At 29.7% G+C, this 17175-nt stretch overlaps 4 protein-coding genes across 5 annotated transcripts; 1 reads left to right on the forward strand and 3 right to left on the reverse strand.

Annotated features, from left to right (window-relative positions):
- The first annotated feature begins 1899 nt into the window (after positions 1–1899).
- LOC107912062 (ethylene-responsive transcription factor ERF114) lies at positions 1900–4143 on the forward strand. Of its 2 annotated transcripts, none has more exons than XM_041080634.1 (3): positions 1900–2068; positions 2229–2518; positions 3448–4143. In XM_041080634.1, exons 2-3 carry the CDS (start codon positions 2404–2406, stop codon positions 3987–3989), a joined length of 657 nt encoding a protein of 218 aa, XP_040936568.1. In that variant the 5' UTR covers positions 1900–2068; positions 2229–2403; the 3' UTR covers positions 3990–4143. The 2 variants fall into 2 exon arrangements, with proteins under 2 accessions (XP_040936568.1, XP_040936569.1); XM_041080635.1 differs by having other exon boundaries at positions 1937–2064.
- A 5962-nt stretch (positions 4144–10105) lies between these two features.
- LOC121209645 (chromophore lyase CRL, chloroplastic) lies at positions 10106–12662 on the reverse strand. The gene is made up of 9 exons (XM_041080636.1): positions 12221–12662; positions 12092–12141; positions 11794–11854; positions 11673–11708; positions 11450–11500; positions 11178–11270; positions 10747–10851; positions 10459–10551; positions 10106–10342 (listed from the first exon to the last, which is right to left on the reverse strand). The coding sequence occupies exons 1-9, from the start codon at positions 12386–12388 to the stop codon at positions 10202–10204; spliced, it is 798 nt and encodes a 265-aa protein (XP_040936570.1). The 5' UTR covers positions 12389–12662; the 3' UTR covers positions 10106–10201.
- Positions 12663–12880: 218 nt separating this feature from the next.
- LOC121209646 (succinate dehydrogenase assembly factor 2, mitochondrial) lies at positions 12881–14672 on the reverse strand. The gene is made up of 4 exons (XM_041080637.1): positions 14349–14672; positions 13945–14270; positions 13237–13305; positions 12881–13141 (listed from the first exon to the last, which is right to left on the reverse strand). The coding sequence occupies exons 2-4, from the start codon at positions 13987–13989 to the stop codon at positions 12962–12964; spliced, it is 294 nt and encodes a 97-aa protein (XP_040936571.1). The 5' UTR covers positions 13990–14270; positions 14349–14672; the 3' UTR covers positions 12881–12961.
- A 121-nt stretch (positions 14673–14793) lies between these two features.
- LOC107912060 (carbonyl reductase [NADPH] 1) lies at positions 14794–16728 on the reverse strand. Its single transcript, XM_016840102.2, has 4 exons — positions 16476–16728; positions 16017–16275; positions 15693–15887; positions 14794–15390 (listed from the first exon to the last, which is right to left on the reverse strand). Exons 1-4 carry the CDS (start codon positions 16568–16570, stop codon positions 14995–14997), a joined length of 945 nt encoding a protein of 314 aa, XP_016695591.2. The 5' UTR covers positions 16571–16728; the 3' UTR covers positions 14794–14994.
- Positions 16729–17175: the final 447 nt, after the last annotated feature.

Genomic DNA, 17175 nt, shown 5'->3' on the forward strand with positions numbered 1-17175 from the left:
AATAAAAAGTTGAAGAACATAAATATCATATATATTTAAAATCTCTTTTAAAACAAAATAAGAAAAAAAAAGATAATAATTAATATGATAAATTTAATTTGATAATTGTTAAGGCCTCAAAATTTTTATTTTGAATTAAAAAAAAACACATTTGAATATTTTATAAATTTTAGAAGATTTTTAATATTTTTTGTATAATCTTTAATTTTTTGAATATAGATTTATATTTAAAAAAATAAATATATTGAATTTTTTAAGACTATTTTGAATTTATTGTGATTTTTAGATGGACCAGTTTGCACATTTTGAAACTACCAGGGACCCAATGAGTATTTAAATGAACTTGTCATTTGAATTGTAAAATTCAACTCGACTCGAAACTCGAAAAATCGAATTATTTATTCAAAAAAATCTGAAAAACTCGATTAAAATATTTTTAAATTTTTTTAATCAAATATTGGAGTTTTAGATTTTAGTACAAATTCATCACCTCAGAAGTACAGAAATAAAATGTAGGCTTAAGTAAAGCAATGAATTTCTATATTCTATATTAATTTTCACTTGACTTTCTATACTATATATCTATCTACAATTTAAGAAACATTTTGACTGTTGAGTTGTGAAACTGATAGAAAAGAATTAAAGTTAATTCCTTGAAATAATTTTTAAAATTCAAGATATTAAATTCTTTTATTTTTTTTAAATATATATTTTATAATTTTCCAAAATATAGCTTTCAAAATATGTTTTATATATAATTAGATGTGGAAGAAAGAAAAAACTAATAAGATGTGGTTCCTACTATATATAACAGTTTCTTTTATCAAAATCTTTTAAAGATTTTATTTCAATAAAATATCTAATATAATATACTTTTTTAACTTAAAAATTAAAACAACAAATGCTATTATAAGCGAGGTTAATATGTAATTTGTCACTAAATTTGTTCAAAAATATTTAGTTGGTGTCTGAATTACTTTTATTTATTTGGTGCTCGAATTTGTATTTCATTATCAAAATTAGTACCTCCGCCAATATAGTTGGTTCCGTACAGGTTTCAGTTGCACTAGTCGGTGGGCACCATTCGATAATAAATCGGAACTATCGATTTTATTTTTTGCATCAACGTAAATCTCAATCTGTACCGATTGCATCGGCTCGTTTCGGCCAATTCTGATTGCACAGGTTAATGCATAAATAATATTAAAAATAGATAAATTTATTATTTTTTTACCAACTTCAAAAATTTTGTATTAACCAATGTAAAGGAACATATTTAAAATTTAAGTATGAAAATTAATAAATAAATAAATTAAAGGGAAAAAAACACAAAAATCCTAAAAGCTTCACCAACATAACTTTATGTGTATGTTTTAATTAAACTTTTATTTTATATATTTAATATGAGAGGATTTTATTGTAAATTTTTTAAATAATGTTGTGGATAATTTTTTAAGTTTAACGAGGGGATGTTGTTTTTCCTTGTTTTTTTTAAAATTTTTTAAATGATAAAATTTTATTTGTGAAATTTATTTTATATAATCAATTAAAATTTTTATATTTGAAATTATTTAATTTACTTCATATGATATATTTAAATATTTTTCAAAAACATCGGTAAATCTAAAACGGTACATTGAAACAGACTAGTATCGATACATACCAGTTTCAATAGAAAAACAGTGCGTCCATTGATACGGTAATGACTACCTTAACCTCTATACTAATATTTTTAGTTTGTGCTTCCGTGACACTAATGACCAATCTGATAGTGACACATAATAATCTCTTAATATGACATATGGTAGACATAAATTAATTAAAAATATATTTTTTCAAAAAAAAAAAAAAACTTTGACAAAGATATATTTAAATCTAAACATCCATTTCTTCATATTCCTTCTAAATGTATTTTGATTATATTTTTCTTGAGAGAGAAAATATATATATTATATGTGTGTAGATAGGCTTTTCAGCATTTTCAGCTATCTTCATCCCTTTGTTCACACTCAGTCTTAAGCAGAACCTTTCTCCGCTCTTGGCATCTCCTAGTGTTAATCTTTTGTCTGTAAATATTTGTTCCTTCTTTCCCCTTTATTTTCTTATCGATTTAATCAATTTTTTCAAATCATTTCCATGTTTATTGCTTTGAGTTATGCCGAGAAAAACTACATATATATAATCATTGCTTTTCTGCTGTTTCGATTTTGCATGATATATATATATAGAGAGAGAGAGAGAGAGAAATTAACAGGTAAAGCAGAGGGAGAATCGTGAAAGATTCATAAGGTGGATCTAAGACAAGGGAAGAGGCCATTGCCGCCGTCCGATCATGAATCGGAAGAGAAAGAGGAAGCACCCCCTCAGTTCTACACGGCTAGGTCTCAACAAGACACCAACGCCATGATTCAAGCCCTAACTCAAGTTATTGGAAACGATAATGATAATAATAATCCACTACTTGTTCAACTTCATCACCATAATCAATACCAATACCAATCTCAACATCAACCTCAAGGTACATATCTTTATATAAATTTATTTTTGGGTTATTTTGCTTTTTACCATTTGGATCTCTTTCTTATTATTTCGTTAATTTGATTTACTATTAAGTAACCATCATAAACCCTAATTGCTTATATTTTTCTGCAAAATGAAAGAAAACAAACACTAATGATTGAGAAAGATTTCAAATGATTGCAGGTTATCTAAGCCTATATTTATATATTTCTTGCTTTTTTTGTTTGTGTTTTTAAGAAAATATGAAAGTTAATTTGCTCCCATAACAATTAAAGCTAAATTTCTGCAGTTAAAGTTTGTTGTCTTTATGTTTCTATACCGGGATACATAAACTTTGAAAAAATGTGTAATGCATGAACTACAAATTTGGGTAATTTTATATATAAAAAATTGATTCGAATTTAACAATTTATTAGAATAGTCATAGATATAATATCATTTTAACTTTACATATTGTATAAACTAATGATTATGCTTGTTTAATATAAAAAGAAAATGATGTATTTAATTTTTTAAATATGTATAGTTAAATCGCAATCAATTTTTTTTTGTGTATATATTTCAATAAAAATCAAATTTAATAAAGATCAAAATTTATGTATCAAGTTATAAATTCCTTCAACTGTTTCAAATGTCTTTTTTTTGTGCTCTTCCTTTCTTCCTTTGCGGCTATGGTTGGTGGAAGATTTCATATTACAGTCGTTATTCATGTCATAACTTAGCATATATCGTCTTTCTTTTTTCTTTTTCTTTTTTTGTTTATATGTAAAATGTGTGAATGTGCAGTTATTCTTTGATTCTTTTTAACATTTTACAAAACGCAAACAAACAAAAAAAGAAAAGGAAAAAGCACATGTAAAATAATTATCGTCTGATTAATTTGTTAGTTTAATCCTTAATTAAAATAATAATAAGATTTTGTTTAAGGGAACGTGAGGAGAATACATTATAGAGGAGTTAGGCAAAGGCCATGGGGCAAATGGGCGGCTGAGATAAGAGACCCAAATAAGGCTGCTCGCGTTTGGCTTGGAACCTTTGCCACAGCTGAAGCCGCTGCCATAGCTTATGATGAAGCTGCTCTTAGGTTTAAAGGAAGCAAAGCAAAGCTTAACTTCCCTGAAAGAGTTCAACGAAGTTCGGGATCAGGTTATCTCACAATTAGCCATGTAGTGGAACGGGTGCCGCCGCCTCTTCCACCACGACATTCTCAACCAACGTTTCCCAATATATCTGATGATCAGCTTCTTAGCGGCGGAAGCAATGGTGGAGAAGCTGTCAGCCGTCCAGCTTTTACTTCACAGTATCCCACAACTCTATCTTCATCTTCATCTTCCACAACATTAACATCTAAGCTACAACAAGAGGACTTGGGTGGGTTTTTGCTGAAGAATATTGGTGGTTCATCACCGAGTTCGGATCCTCCGAAGAATAAGAGACAATGTTACGATTATTACTATTCAAGAGAATAGTTTAGTCGGTTTCAGGTTTACTTTATAATTTGGGAAACAAATTAAACTGTCCACAATTATCTTTTTTGGATTTCTCTTTTGCTTTCATTTATTTTCGTTAACGCTTTTTTTGTTTAAAACCCCTTAATAATCAACTCTTGGTCTCTTTTTTCAAGTTTTCAGCTATCAATTTCAGTTGGTTTTGATGAAATTTTCAGGTGTTTCCAATTATAGAAGTGTTCCTGCACCTTATTACTAGCTCTCTTTGAAGGAAATAATATATATTCTTAGAACTTGGAAAAGAATAATAAAGTGGAAATAGTTGGAAATTAAGAATAATATCCTCAAGATACTATGTTCGAAAGAGTGCATTAGCTTTAGTTTCTTAGCATGCAAGAAATCTGTGGGGTTAAATTCCTGTGGGTTAGAATCCATATTTTAGGTTTGTTAGTTCATGCAATACAATATTTTTTAATTAAGATGTGATACCGATGAGTGTTAAATTCGAATAACAGTATTTACAAATTTGAAAGTAGATCAAGTAACCCTTAAATCTTACTTTTTTGTATTTCTTTATATCCATATAAGAGATAAAAAATTAATTATATGATACTTGTACCTAAGGTCGCAGTCAAAAAAATTTTTTAGGGTACGAATAAAATTTTAATTTTTAATATTCTATATCTTTATAATTTTTAAAGTATTAAATCAAATTTTTATAATTTTAGGAGTGCCAAAGTTTAATTTTACTTTTACTAATTTAAAATTTTAAAAAAATTTAAAAAGCCTAAATAACAATTTTTCATTTTAGGAGAGACCAAGGCTACTGCCAGCCCCCTAGATTCGCCTTGCTTGTATGTCAAGTTGATACAGTTTGAGAATTTGATTAAGGGTCAATTTAGTATTGTTTTTAAAAAATATTTTTGAGAAAAAACACTTTTGGGATAAAAATATTACTAAACAAGCTGCATTTTAAGAGAAAAAAATGTACTTTTCTCAAACCAAATATTAGCCTAAAAATACTTTTTTCAAAAGTTGAAAATTTTAATTTCTCCCTATTTTTTTTCTTAAAAACACTTTTAAGAAATAATGTTAAACTGAGCTTACGAAGTAAAAGAGTTAAAGTGCTTAATTTATAATTCTTCTTAGAAAAAAACATGAAAAATATTTTTTAAAAAATTGTAAAACATAAAACATTATATGGTGAAATATATTTTAGATATTATGATTGCCTAATATATATAAACGGATAAGGAAGCAATCACGTACAAATTATAGTATAATGATACAAAGAGAAATAATAGAAATGGTCAAAAATATAATTATGAAAACCAAATTAAATAGGGTGGTCCACCCAATGTGGCCATGACTGCTATTAATACGGCGGGCTTTTATATGGGCCGACACGCTTTCTAGCCGAATCCTGCCAAGAAACTTTGACCCATTATAATTACTATTAGCCATTAGCTAATTAAAATATTTTTCACATTTTGACTGAATCATTTTCAATGAGTCAGCCAAACTTAGAATTAAATAAATTATACTCAGATTTTTGGTAATGAGTTTTTTTAGGGTAATTAAATATAGTGACAGAGTAAGGAAATTTTTTTGTCGTAATTAAATTATATATTTTTATAATACTAAAAATATAATTTATGATTTTAATAATTTATATATTTATAATTTTTAAAAAATTAAATCAATTTTTTATTATTTTTAGAATTAAAATAAAAATTTATCATTATTTATTTAATATTTTATAAATTATAAAAAACTTAAATAAAAAAATTTCTATTTAAATATTGGAAACCTTAAAGTATTTTTGTTTTTAATGTAAAATTTAATTGTATGTTAAGAATTTTTAAAGAAAAACAAGCATTGATCACCCCGGTAATGCTGGGGCCTTGCTTTTTATTTATTTAATAATAAAGTTTTAATTTAATTAGGTTAAATAATAATTATTCATTAAATTTGTGTTAATTATATAAATTTAATTTAGGGTAATTGTTTTAATTAGGTACAATTCTCAAATAGATTCATAAGCGAATATGTAAACCTAAATATTTAAATACATTGTTTAAGAAAAATCATGATAAAGTCAAATATCATACTATAAAAAGAGTGAATAAGTGGATTTGAGTTTTAAAATATATTTAAAATTAATATAAAAATAATAATCAAGTAGTTTTATATTTCAATTTTTTCCCTAATTAGTTAGATATGCAAAGTTTACTCATAAGTTTATTTAGACATCAATTACTTTAAATGTCTATACTTATTTTAAGTTAAATGTTTTATTAAGTTGGCGGCTCGAGTTAATAGAGTACTAGCTCAATTATAAAATTATTAAAATACCCTCTCATATACAAATTAAACTATATTTTTATATGTTATTTTTATCTTTTTATATAATATATCAATAAAATTTAATCATAATGAGATTTGAACCTAGAATATCGTGCATGGTAAATAATTAATTTTACCATTGACTCATATTTATTATATAACTTTTCACTCGGATTGTGATGCGCTATAAATATAATATTATTTTAAATAAATTTTTGTTAAGTACTAGGGGCAAAGTTAAAAAATTATTTCAGGGGACGAAATTAAATTATAATTTTTATGATAGTAAAAATATAATTTTTGAAGGAATAAATTAAAATTTTATCATTTTTAATGGGTAAAAGTGTAGTTTTATATTTACTAATTTAAAATTTTAAAAGGTCAAAATAAATTTTTTTTATTTTAGAGGGGCCGCGGTCCTACTAGCCCTTAAATTTGACCCTGTTTTAAGTTGAATTATTATTAAAAAACCATTTGAATGTTTTTAAGAATTTTAATAATTTAAGTGAATGAATTTATAAAATTAAATTAAATTAAATTAACAAGCTAATACAAAAATATATGCTGAAATGAGATAGGAGAAAATAAATAAACATGAAATGAAATAAAAAATAACATAATATAAATATATGAATATCTTGACACAAACAATTAACTATATATTAAATAAAATAACATATTATAAATGCTATACTAACTAAAAGACAAAACTAATAATAAAATAATAATATTTATATCCAATATAATATTAATATAGTTACATCTTTTTTTTTCTTTTTTTTTTTGAGAACTTTAAAGCAACTAGTATTTTTTATTTTAAAAATTAATCATTAAGTCCTTCAAGAAGACTTTTTGAAACATTGCATGATTATTAACCTAATATATATAATCAATATTTATAACCTCAAATTGCTTTTTTTTTTAACCAATGATACAAATAAAAACAAAATAATTCGTATACAATGTCAAGACAAAAAAGCCCCTTGAAAATGACTAAAAATAGTTCATTTCATTTGAAAACTTGTAACGTTTTCCTATTAATTATAAAAACAAAACACGCGTGATTGATCTCTTTGTAAAAAGTACATTGATGTTTAAACCAAATATTCTTAAAATTGTTCTATATTTTTTTAGTAAAAAAGTAAATTTAATTCAAGGCTCAAATGAATTAAAAAATTATACTAAATGGGGATTGAGTCTTAGCTCGGTTGGTATCGATATTGTTGTCAATGTAGGAAGGGGTTGTGGGTTCGAGCTAGAGTTGTCCAAGGTCAGGCCCTAACAAAAATTTAGGCTCAACTAAAAAATGGGTCCAAATTTTTGACCAAACCCGACTAATATAAAACACTAAAACTCCGGCATGACTCCCTTTTTAATTTTTTAAAATTTTATTTTTTGTATAATTTTTTTTTAAAATATAATACATTAAATACACTAAAATTATTAAAATAAATGTTTTCTAACAAATTAAAAATAAATTTTAAAAAAATCTATATATTTAAATAATATTAAAATAAGTGTAACTTAACAAGTATATGTCTCTAAAATAGTAGCAAGATTACCAATAAAACAAGTGTTGTACAATATCCCAACATTAACAACAAAATAATAGGAACATAATAATGAAATGGTAGTAAAACAATGGCAAAAAGTGAGAAAACAACAACAACAAAAATACCAATAATTTTTTTATTGAAAATTCAGGCTAAGCCGAACTAGGCTCAGGCCAAAAAGCTTACTTGATGTCTAACTCATTTTTTAAGCGGATCTTTTTTTTTTCTAAGCTTATTTTTCAGTCTTATATTTTTATCTGAACCCTCTTATTTTTTAAGCAGCCTGTCCTATAAACATCTTTAATTTGAGTGCACTAAATTATATTTATTATCTTATTTAAAAGTTAAAAGAGATAACGATTAGTTTTAAGTATTATATATATATATATATTGAAAAAGTGCTATATAAACAGTTGTTTACAGCTGAATTATGGAGAATTATAGAATAGGTGTCAAACTATGCGGCTGTCGCCACATATTCCCTCTTCCTTTTTGGGTAATTCGAAATTAATAGTTGACTTTGGTATACATTTGCAAGACGCTGCGTTACCTTCATTCTCCTACATATTGCAAAATCCAAAACTGTATATCTCTGCATTTCTACATCAAAAAACCCAATGGGTCATACCACCAAATTCTAATTTTATTTCCATAAAAGGCCAAATTCCTTTTAAATAAATATCAAAAAAGAAATTTGAGAAAACCCATTATTTATTTATTATAAAATTGTGAAATTGAGATCTGGGTGGAAAGTCAATTACTTCTAGAAACATGGAAATAGAGTTAAAACCTGTTGTGGATCAAAATTATTGGGTCTAGTCAATAGACGCTAACGCGTTTCTAAAGTTTGTCAACAGACATTTAGTGATTATAATCCATTCTGCTTTAACACAAAGTCTTCCACTAAATGTTATCCACCAAAGAAAAATGAAAAATGGTGAAATTCTATAAATGGTCCTTATATTATACATATTTTTTTTACAGGTTTAGCCATTCACAACTTGTAGATACGAATGAAGGTAGATATCATCCCCTACTCTGGGTCCCCGAACCATCATCCTTCTCCAGGCCTCATGGAACACTAGTGATAATCTCCATCAACAACTTTAAAATATGTATTTTTAGTTTAAATTTTTTTTTACTAATTATATTGATTAAGTTGATGTGACCTATTTTAAAGTGCCATGTTCACTGGGTTTTTTTTATAATGGAAAAAATAGGATGGTTCTTAGGATTTTTGAACACAGTGAATGAAATTGTGTAAAAATGGAAAATTTGGGGGACCCAGAATTGGAACATAAATTGGGCTCCGTTTTGTTGAACTTAATGGGCTCTGGATTAGAGCAAAATTGGGTTCATTGACTACAGCAAAAATAGTTCGGGTTTTTAATTTTAGACTTACAGATTTAAACCATTAACTTATATTTTTATGAGCAGGGATGTTATGTTTATTAGCTTCTCGGGTTTAAATATTTTATGTTCATTTGATTTTTATAAATAAAAGTTTTATATAATATATATGAGTGAATATTTAGTATATTGACAGTATTTTTTTCATTCCTTAAAATTTTGATATATGTTTCAATTTTTCTGATCAAAACATGTATTATTTTTTAAAAAAATATTTAAAAATAAATATTTTACTATATTTTTATAAGACGCTTGTCAACTCTCTAACATTATCTATGAAGTTTAAAAACCCTACCAATAATATACCAAATATCTTTTCACTATTTTTTTACCATAATTCATCGTATCTGTGGGGGACAATTATTTTTAAATAAGAGTTTTTCAAAACATATATTTTGGGGTAGGATGCAATGTGTCTATAACGTTGATTATGGATTGTAAAATATGTCAGTATTACTAAAAAGTGAAGATCCTTACAGTTTAATCCCTTTAATAATTAAAAAAAAACTGATAATCTTTGGTTTATAAAATCATAATTTTGACTAGTTTTGAGATAGGAAACCTATAAATCATATGTTGTTGATTATGGATTGTTATCTTGAATCAAGCTTAGACTTCAAAACTTAAAGTTGATCTAGAACTAAACTTCTAGATTCAAACTTTGAATTGAGCTTGGACTACTTAAAACTTGAGTTTGGTTAAGCTCATTTATACCCTGGGTTTAACCCTGTACCAGAGATTTCAGTGTCACATGTACTGCATAATCTATCTTGTATCTGTAAATTAATGACAAAAAAAACCCAGAAAATTGCACCCAAAAAAAATATATAGCCAAGAGAAAAGCCAAGGGTCTTCACTCAAGATTATGGAAAGGAGTTAAAATTTTACAGACTATGACCATATATATTTATATATAACCATGAATCATTCTTGCAAGACAAACGATCCCTCTATCCTTTTCTCCATTGGCTGTGAAGGGGCAAAATTTAGTGGTGAAAACATACCATTGAAACTAGAGGCAGGTGCAGGCTTGAATTCATAAGGACCTTCCTTCACTCCCCAAACCTGTTAACAAACAAATATTACATATAAAGCACATTCAATGAAGGGTTCCAACCAATTGTTTAGCAAAATAAGGAGAATTGTAATACTACAAGTTGTAGAAGACCGTGAAGAACGACCTGATTTCCATCGTCATCATAACCCCTATCCCAGGTATGTATCTCATTGTTCTTCAAAATTGTAAGTTCTGAAGTGCAGAATGCTGCTCCATTCTGGAAAGAACGCACAAAAAGAAAAAAAAGAAAAACGTGAAACATCATTCGTTGCAATAGAAAACTCTGTACTGACTACTTCATAAATCATCATCCACTGCAGCAATACAAGATAAATCATGTTCTCAAACTTGCAAGGTTGGCAACAAAATAAGTCGACAAAATGAGAACAGGATTTAATGGTGAGTAACGTACCCATGAATTTGGGAATCCACCTGGTGGAGTTGAACCTTCGTATAAACAGCGTTTCCCCCTCTCACAGCGTTTGAGATATATAGTTGTCAGATGTTCAGCAATATCCTGTTCATATCACATGATGTTATTAACAGAACAAGAAATTATAGTTATCAAAATGGCCAAATCTAGGGATTCAACTTAAATTTAAACAGGAAAATTCTTATTCTCAAATTACAAATGATCATTAACCACTTAATGGCTATCAAAAGAAAAGAAAGTTGATTAACATTTTTTTTTAAAACCAAAGCATAATAAGCTATAAGAAGATAGGAACAGCCAACACAAGCAACATGCACATCGGAAGCGGAGAAATCTTCAAACTGCAAATGAAAAATCAGAGAAATCATATACATGCCATGCACAAAAGAGAATAATGTGAAAACACTTACATCAATAACTTCTTCAGGTAGTGGGCGTTGATCCCTTGGACGATCGCAGAAATTCTTGTATTCATCTGCATCTCTAATTGCGTAAGAACTTACCTGTGCCCATTAGATAAAAGTAGAAATCAAAAGGCCAACTAGCTCCAAAGGCATTGTATGAAGGTAATAGGTGATCAAATAAACATGTACATAATTATAAAGCAGATTGTTATCGTGAATACAGCGATCATAATCGAGATTACTCAACAATCTTATTGTAAAGCAGAGCAGATACAAACCTCAACATCACATTTCAAATCCTTTGGACAAGGCTTCACCATGAAAAACCTCTGCAACCAAAATTACAGTCAGAATAGTACGATGTAAAGGCATTCCGCTGAAAAGCGTAGAGAGATCAAAGGAAACATGTGAAGAATAAAAGCCCGAATTTTCATTAAAACTTCCATTAGCATAGATTGTGTGTTCAGTGTATCCTTTATCCTTTGTGCAACATAAATTTACCTGCCGAAAAGGTTTCTGGGGAGTCCTCCAAAATGCCTAACCCATAAAAAGTGAAAACTATTACATGGATATTCTGAAAATTCAAAAGCAGAAAGATTCAACTGGAAGTGCCTTGGCAAACCTGTTCGAAATATAAAACATTTGAACCATCCACCATCTCCGTTGCTGGGCAAGTAAGTGCTCTACAATGATAAAATTTCTTAATTTTAGCAGTATTTAAAAAGAAAAACTAGCAATTGGCAAATACCCATTGCTGGAAATAACATAAATCATAAGCTAAACTAATAATCAAACAAACAAGTAAACTATAATTAACTTCCCTACAATTTAGAAAAGTAAAAGGGTTAAAAACTTAAAATTATATTCTATTTTTTTTTCCTGTATACGGTAAATTTAAAAAAGAAGAAGAAGAATAGTACCTGATGTTGAAGTAACTATCTGGATTTCTAGAGGCTTGCTCCCGCGAGAACTACCATAAAAAAACAGGAATTGAGATGAAATGCAATCAAATTAAAATTAAAAAAAAGAAGAAGAAAGAATTGAAGTACCTTTTCGCCGCTAAGAGAACGAGCAACGATTCTAGCGTGGTCCCAACGAGTGGTGGATTTGGTAAACCTCTTGAGCAAAAGGGCGCCTCCAATTAACACCAGCGTCTTCACTACCAAACCTCGAGCTCGACTCCATCCATTCGAGTCCGACTCTGAATCCCTTCCCATATAATTTTTATATATTTATTTGTAATTAATTCCTTAATCTTCTCACCTCATCCAAACATCCACCATCTTATTATTCCTCTTCCTTTTTCAGAAATAAAGGCAGAGCAAAAACTAAAAATTTTTGTGATAAAGGAAAGGGGAGGGAGTCCAAGCTTTTTTATTTCTTCTCAAGTGAAATGAAACGGATTGGGGGATTGAAGTTTCGGGTATCGGGTACTACTGCTATTGTCAGCGTTTGCCACGCAACCCCTTTTATTTTTCACAGCTTTGCATTATTAGACCTTTTATTTGAGTTTATTTAATATTTTAGATATCCCAACATGGTGGCAAAAATATTATATTGTACGTAGAAAGTTTAGATTCGATTTCAAGCAACTTTAATTTTTTTCTATAATTTTGAAAATGATACGTAAAATAATCTTGATTAGATTTATTGATATAGTTATAGAGTTGTTAATAGGTGAAGATGGATTATGGTCTGACTTCAAAAAATTTCAAGCTCATGTTAGTATCCATTTGACCTCAAAAGTCTATTTTATTGTTCAAGATATTAATACAAAGTAAAAAATATTTTTATTCCAAAATGGAATTGAGATTTCGCCATAAAAACTTTTCACCGCCGGTGATAGGGACATCGTGACCTTTCTGAAAATCATCCCATCCTCTCACACATGGCTGACCAGGAGTTGCTCGTGTCTCGGGAGCTGAATGGTTCAGGTTTTTCAACACCTTCCCTTGTCCTGCGGAGAAGACCTATACAGTATACACCCAAAACCCCATATAAGTAACACAGGGTCATATGACAAACAAGAATGCAACTTTTGTATATGCTTTAGCTCGTGTCTCACCGGATTACCACTCACTGCTTCAGGCGGTCGTTCTTGGCCTGGTAGCCATCTCCAGAGGTCTGGGTTTTCCTACAGAGGATACATGTAAAACACTAAGACAAATTGACACATTTGGACTTTATGCAAAGCTTTATGTGAACATGTGCATGTTATCAACAAGCAAAGGATTAAATTGATGAGTGAAGGGTCGAGCTTAATAATTAATTTATAAGCCAAAAACTGGTTGCTGATAAGACCAGATAGAATTGCAACAGGCCATGATTGGTAAAAAGCAATGATCAACAGCTGACTGAGTTAACTCGGCCAGGTAAAGGCTTATTATTGATAACAGGAGAAGATTTCCAGATATGGGACCTGGATTTGTATGCAGATAACCTTAACAGTACATGTTTAACCAAAGGAACCTAGTATCATTACATGACATTAAAAGACTTAAAAATCAAAATTCCATAACGATAGGCTCTAAATTTAAATCAACCAGGGAAAGACAACTGAAAACAGTAAACAGTAACCTAGATTAAGAATCTTTCATACTTAAATTGTTTAGAAAAAGCATTAGAAGTCAAGAATTCTTTAATTATATTATATTGCTCAACCACCATGAATACATAATATCATCCACCACAAGCAAGAGCTTAATGCATGTAAATTTGGCTTGTAAGTTATAGTGGCCAACCAACAATTAACATTTTCAAGAACAGAGAATACCAAATCAAGGACATGAACTAGAGCTTTAATTCCATTTTCATCCATGGAGTAGATATGTTCCTCCACCCATTTTCCCAGAGCCAAATCCAGCTCCAAAAATCCTCTCTGTTAAATTTCTTATAACAATCTATCGAAAGGAAGAACCCATCAAAACGGTAGTTAAATTTCTTATGACTAGAACCAGAAAAAGTACCCAAAAGGAAATTGAAAATATTAACATGTTAAACAGACGCCTTTTGCTTTCTTCGGTAGAAAGGTCCATTTCTAATGACTGAGCGTTACTAATATTGGTGGATGAGAATCTTGAAACCCAACCATATTGTGGCCTGATAAGAAAGCGAAATGTTTTCAAGCAAAAAAAAAACAGATGAAGGTGAAAAGAAAAATAAAAAGTTGATCTGTACCGAAAAATGGTCGTGGTCCGGTTGGCAATGGTGGAGGATTTAACAAGTCGTTGGGCGTTGAGAAGAGCTCTTCTGAGCATTGGCTTGAGGAACTATTATGGAGAAAGGGAAGAAACTACATACAGATACAAGAGACTGAGGTGAAAATCGTGGGCCTTCATAAGACAAATAATCAGCCCGGGAACTCTACTGACGATGGCATTGCAGTGATCTTGGATCACATGAAACTTCACAATATCTCAGGACCGAATGAATTGAATGCAGTCCAGAAATGGGAAAAGTATAATTTGGATTTAAATCATTTTAGATTTCGATTGTTTTCAATGTTTGGGTTATCCAAAGAATAAACATATTTTGATTTCAAAAACATTATTATAGAATTCCAGGTAATGTTTGCTCCCTGCAAATGTGTATAATTTTTCATTAAAAAATCAACAACAAATACTAAAAAAGAGAATAAGAGTGGAGGCAATTATACTTGGGTCTTTTAAGGTTTGACAGAAAGCAGCATTGATTCATATGTTGGGTTTTAGTTTGGTGCTACGTATGGGCCAAATTGCTTCTAAAACAAGTTACTTTCAACTGTTTCCTCGAATCTTCAAGAATAGAACAAATTTTTTACTCTACAATGCAAAACTTGATTTACTCAAAAGTTGATTTCTCGTCTCTCTGCAAAAAACTTTCCAGTTATTGCTTGGTCAGAAAGCAAAGCAAGCCAGACTCCAGTGTCAGCTGCAACCTCAGGAGAAATATTGCCTGCCCAACCTGTCATTGCAGTCTTCACCCATCCTGGACAATAACAGTTGATATATATCTTTTCGCCTTGTGGTCGATCGCATAGTTCTTTGGCCACCAATCTGGTGTAAGCATTGACAGCAAGTTTAGATACAGAGTAATCAGTGAATGTTTGAGGCCATCCACCTGATTGCCAAGTTTCATCTTCAACTTGTTGTAAGAAACTAGACACTGTTTTATCAATCAATTCCTCTGAGAGAGTTTCCAAATTAGTTAGTTTTTCTCTCAAAGTTGCATCTTGAATTCTCTGCCAAAAAAAGAGCCTAAATTTAGTTCGAAGTATACAAAAAATCAAATACATGGCAATCCTTAGTCTTATTCACAATGGTTAAAATATATGCATTTTTCTGTAGATGTGCACGGTCACATAGCTATGCTAGAAGAAGCAGAGCAGAGCCAGAATCAAAAGATTCAGGAAGGAAGTGACCATATTTACTCACATTAGAGACCCACTAATCGTTGCATTAAGAAATCATTAAAGACCTTAATTCTAAAAAAAAAAAAAAGTGGGTTGATCCTGTAGATAAAGGAAGAAAATTGTTTACTTACATTGCGGCGGCCGTTTAGTCTGCCTAGCCGTGAGCTTACATTAACGATACGAGCACTAGCAGCGGAAGGTTTCATTACTGGTATCATTGCTTTAATCATATTTTTAGTGCCATAATAATTGTTGTCAACTACCTGTCGTGCGAATTCCACAGAATTATCGAACCCGAGGTTGAAGTTAACACCTGCATTATTCACCTGCAAATATAAACGTCAAAAGTAAAACAATGCAAAAGGTTGGCCAAAGCACTAAGCTAAGCTAAATTATAATAAAACAGAAAGCAATAAACAATAAAAACCTGAAATATTAATGAGTTTTCACCTTACCAGGATATCAATGCCACCGTATTTTTGTTTTATCCATTCAACAAACGCTGAAATTGATTCACCATCCAAGATATCAAGCTGATGAACATCATAACTGAAACCCCCTTCTTGTAAGGCCTTGGTTGCTTCAATGCCGACACTAATGTTCCTTGATGTTAGTATTACTGTCAATCCATGCCCGGCAAGTTGTCTTGCAATCTCAAACCCGATTCCTCTATTAGCACCAGTTACAACTGCAACAGTTTCTTGTGACCACCACCTGAAAAATGAAACAAAAGAAATTCCTCTATTCAGCTATTATCATTCGAATTGTTCTAAATCAAAGTAACATGGGGATTTCGATCAAAATATACAAAAACAATCTAATTATTTTCCCCTACAATGTTGAAATACCAATCTGGGTGATTACCAAAATCAAAGGGAAAAAAAGGGTTTGAGGGAAAGAAAGAAAGGAAGTACCTTTGATCATCAGAATAAGGAATGGTCCTGAGAAGTGAAATCTCTTGGAGTCTCTTTTCTCTTCTCTCCTTGTTTCTTTCCTTTTTCCCTGACATATCCTAGTGTTTGCTCTGTCTTTCAGGTGGGGGGCAATTTTGAGGTGACGAGTCAAAATGGAGAAGGAGCAAGTGAATTGATGCACGGAGCTGAAACGCAAATAATAAGATCTAGGAAAGTTATTGGACTGAAACCTGGTTGTGACGGCTGATTACTTGTCTGGTCTCTCTAAACTTTGGAGTTGGTTCTTGGTTGTCGAATGTTTTAGGTGTAATTCTTAATTTAATCCCTATACTTTACCAAATTTAAGAAATTAGTTTTTCCATTTTAATTTGTTATAATTTGGTCCTCAAACTTAAAAGCTCAACAAATTGGCGAACACTGTTAAACTTTGTCATTGATTTGAGCAAATTATACGTAAGAAGTTAGCAAAAATATCAGTTCTGCAAATTAGCAAAAAATTGTGGTTGAAATATAAATTAATTTTTTAGTTTTTGTAAAGAATGATGACCAAACTCTATAAATTAAAGTGGAATATTAATTTTAAAATTTTTATAAATTAGATCAATATTTTAAGGTTTTTTAAGTCGTATTTCTGAATGTGGTACAGATTAGTTGCTATGCAAATAGACTCAATAGACAAAATAATTGCTATATATTGTTT

This window comes from Gossypium hirsutum, chromosome A11 (genome assembly GCF_007990345.1).
Source record: "Gossypium hirsutum isolate 1008001.06 chromosome A11, Gossypium_hirsutum_v2.1, whole genome shotgun sequence".
Taxonomy (NCBI): domain Eukaryota; kingdom Viridiplantae; phylum Streptophyta; class Magnoliopsida; order Malvales; family Malvaceae; genus Gossypium; species Gossypium hirsutum.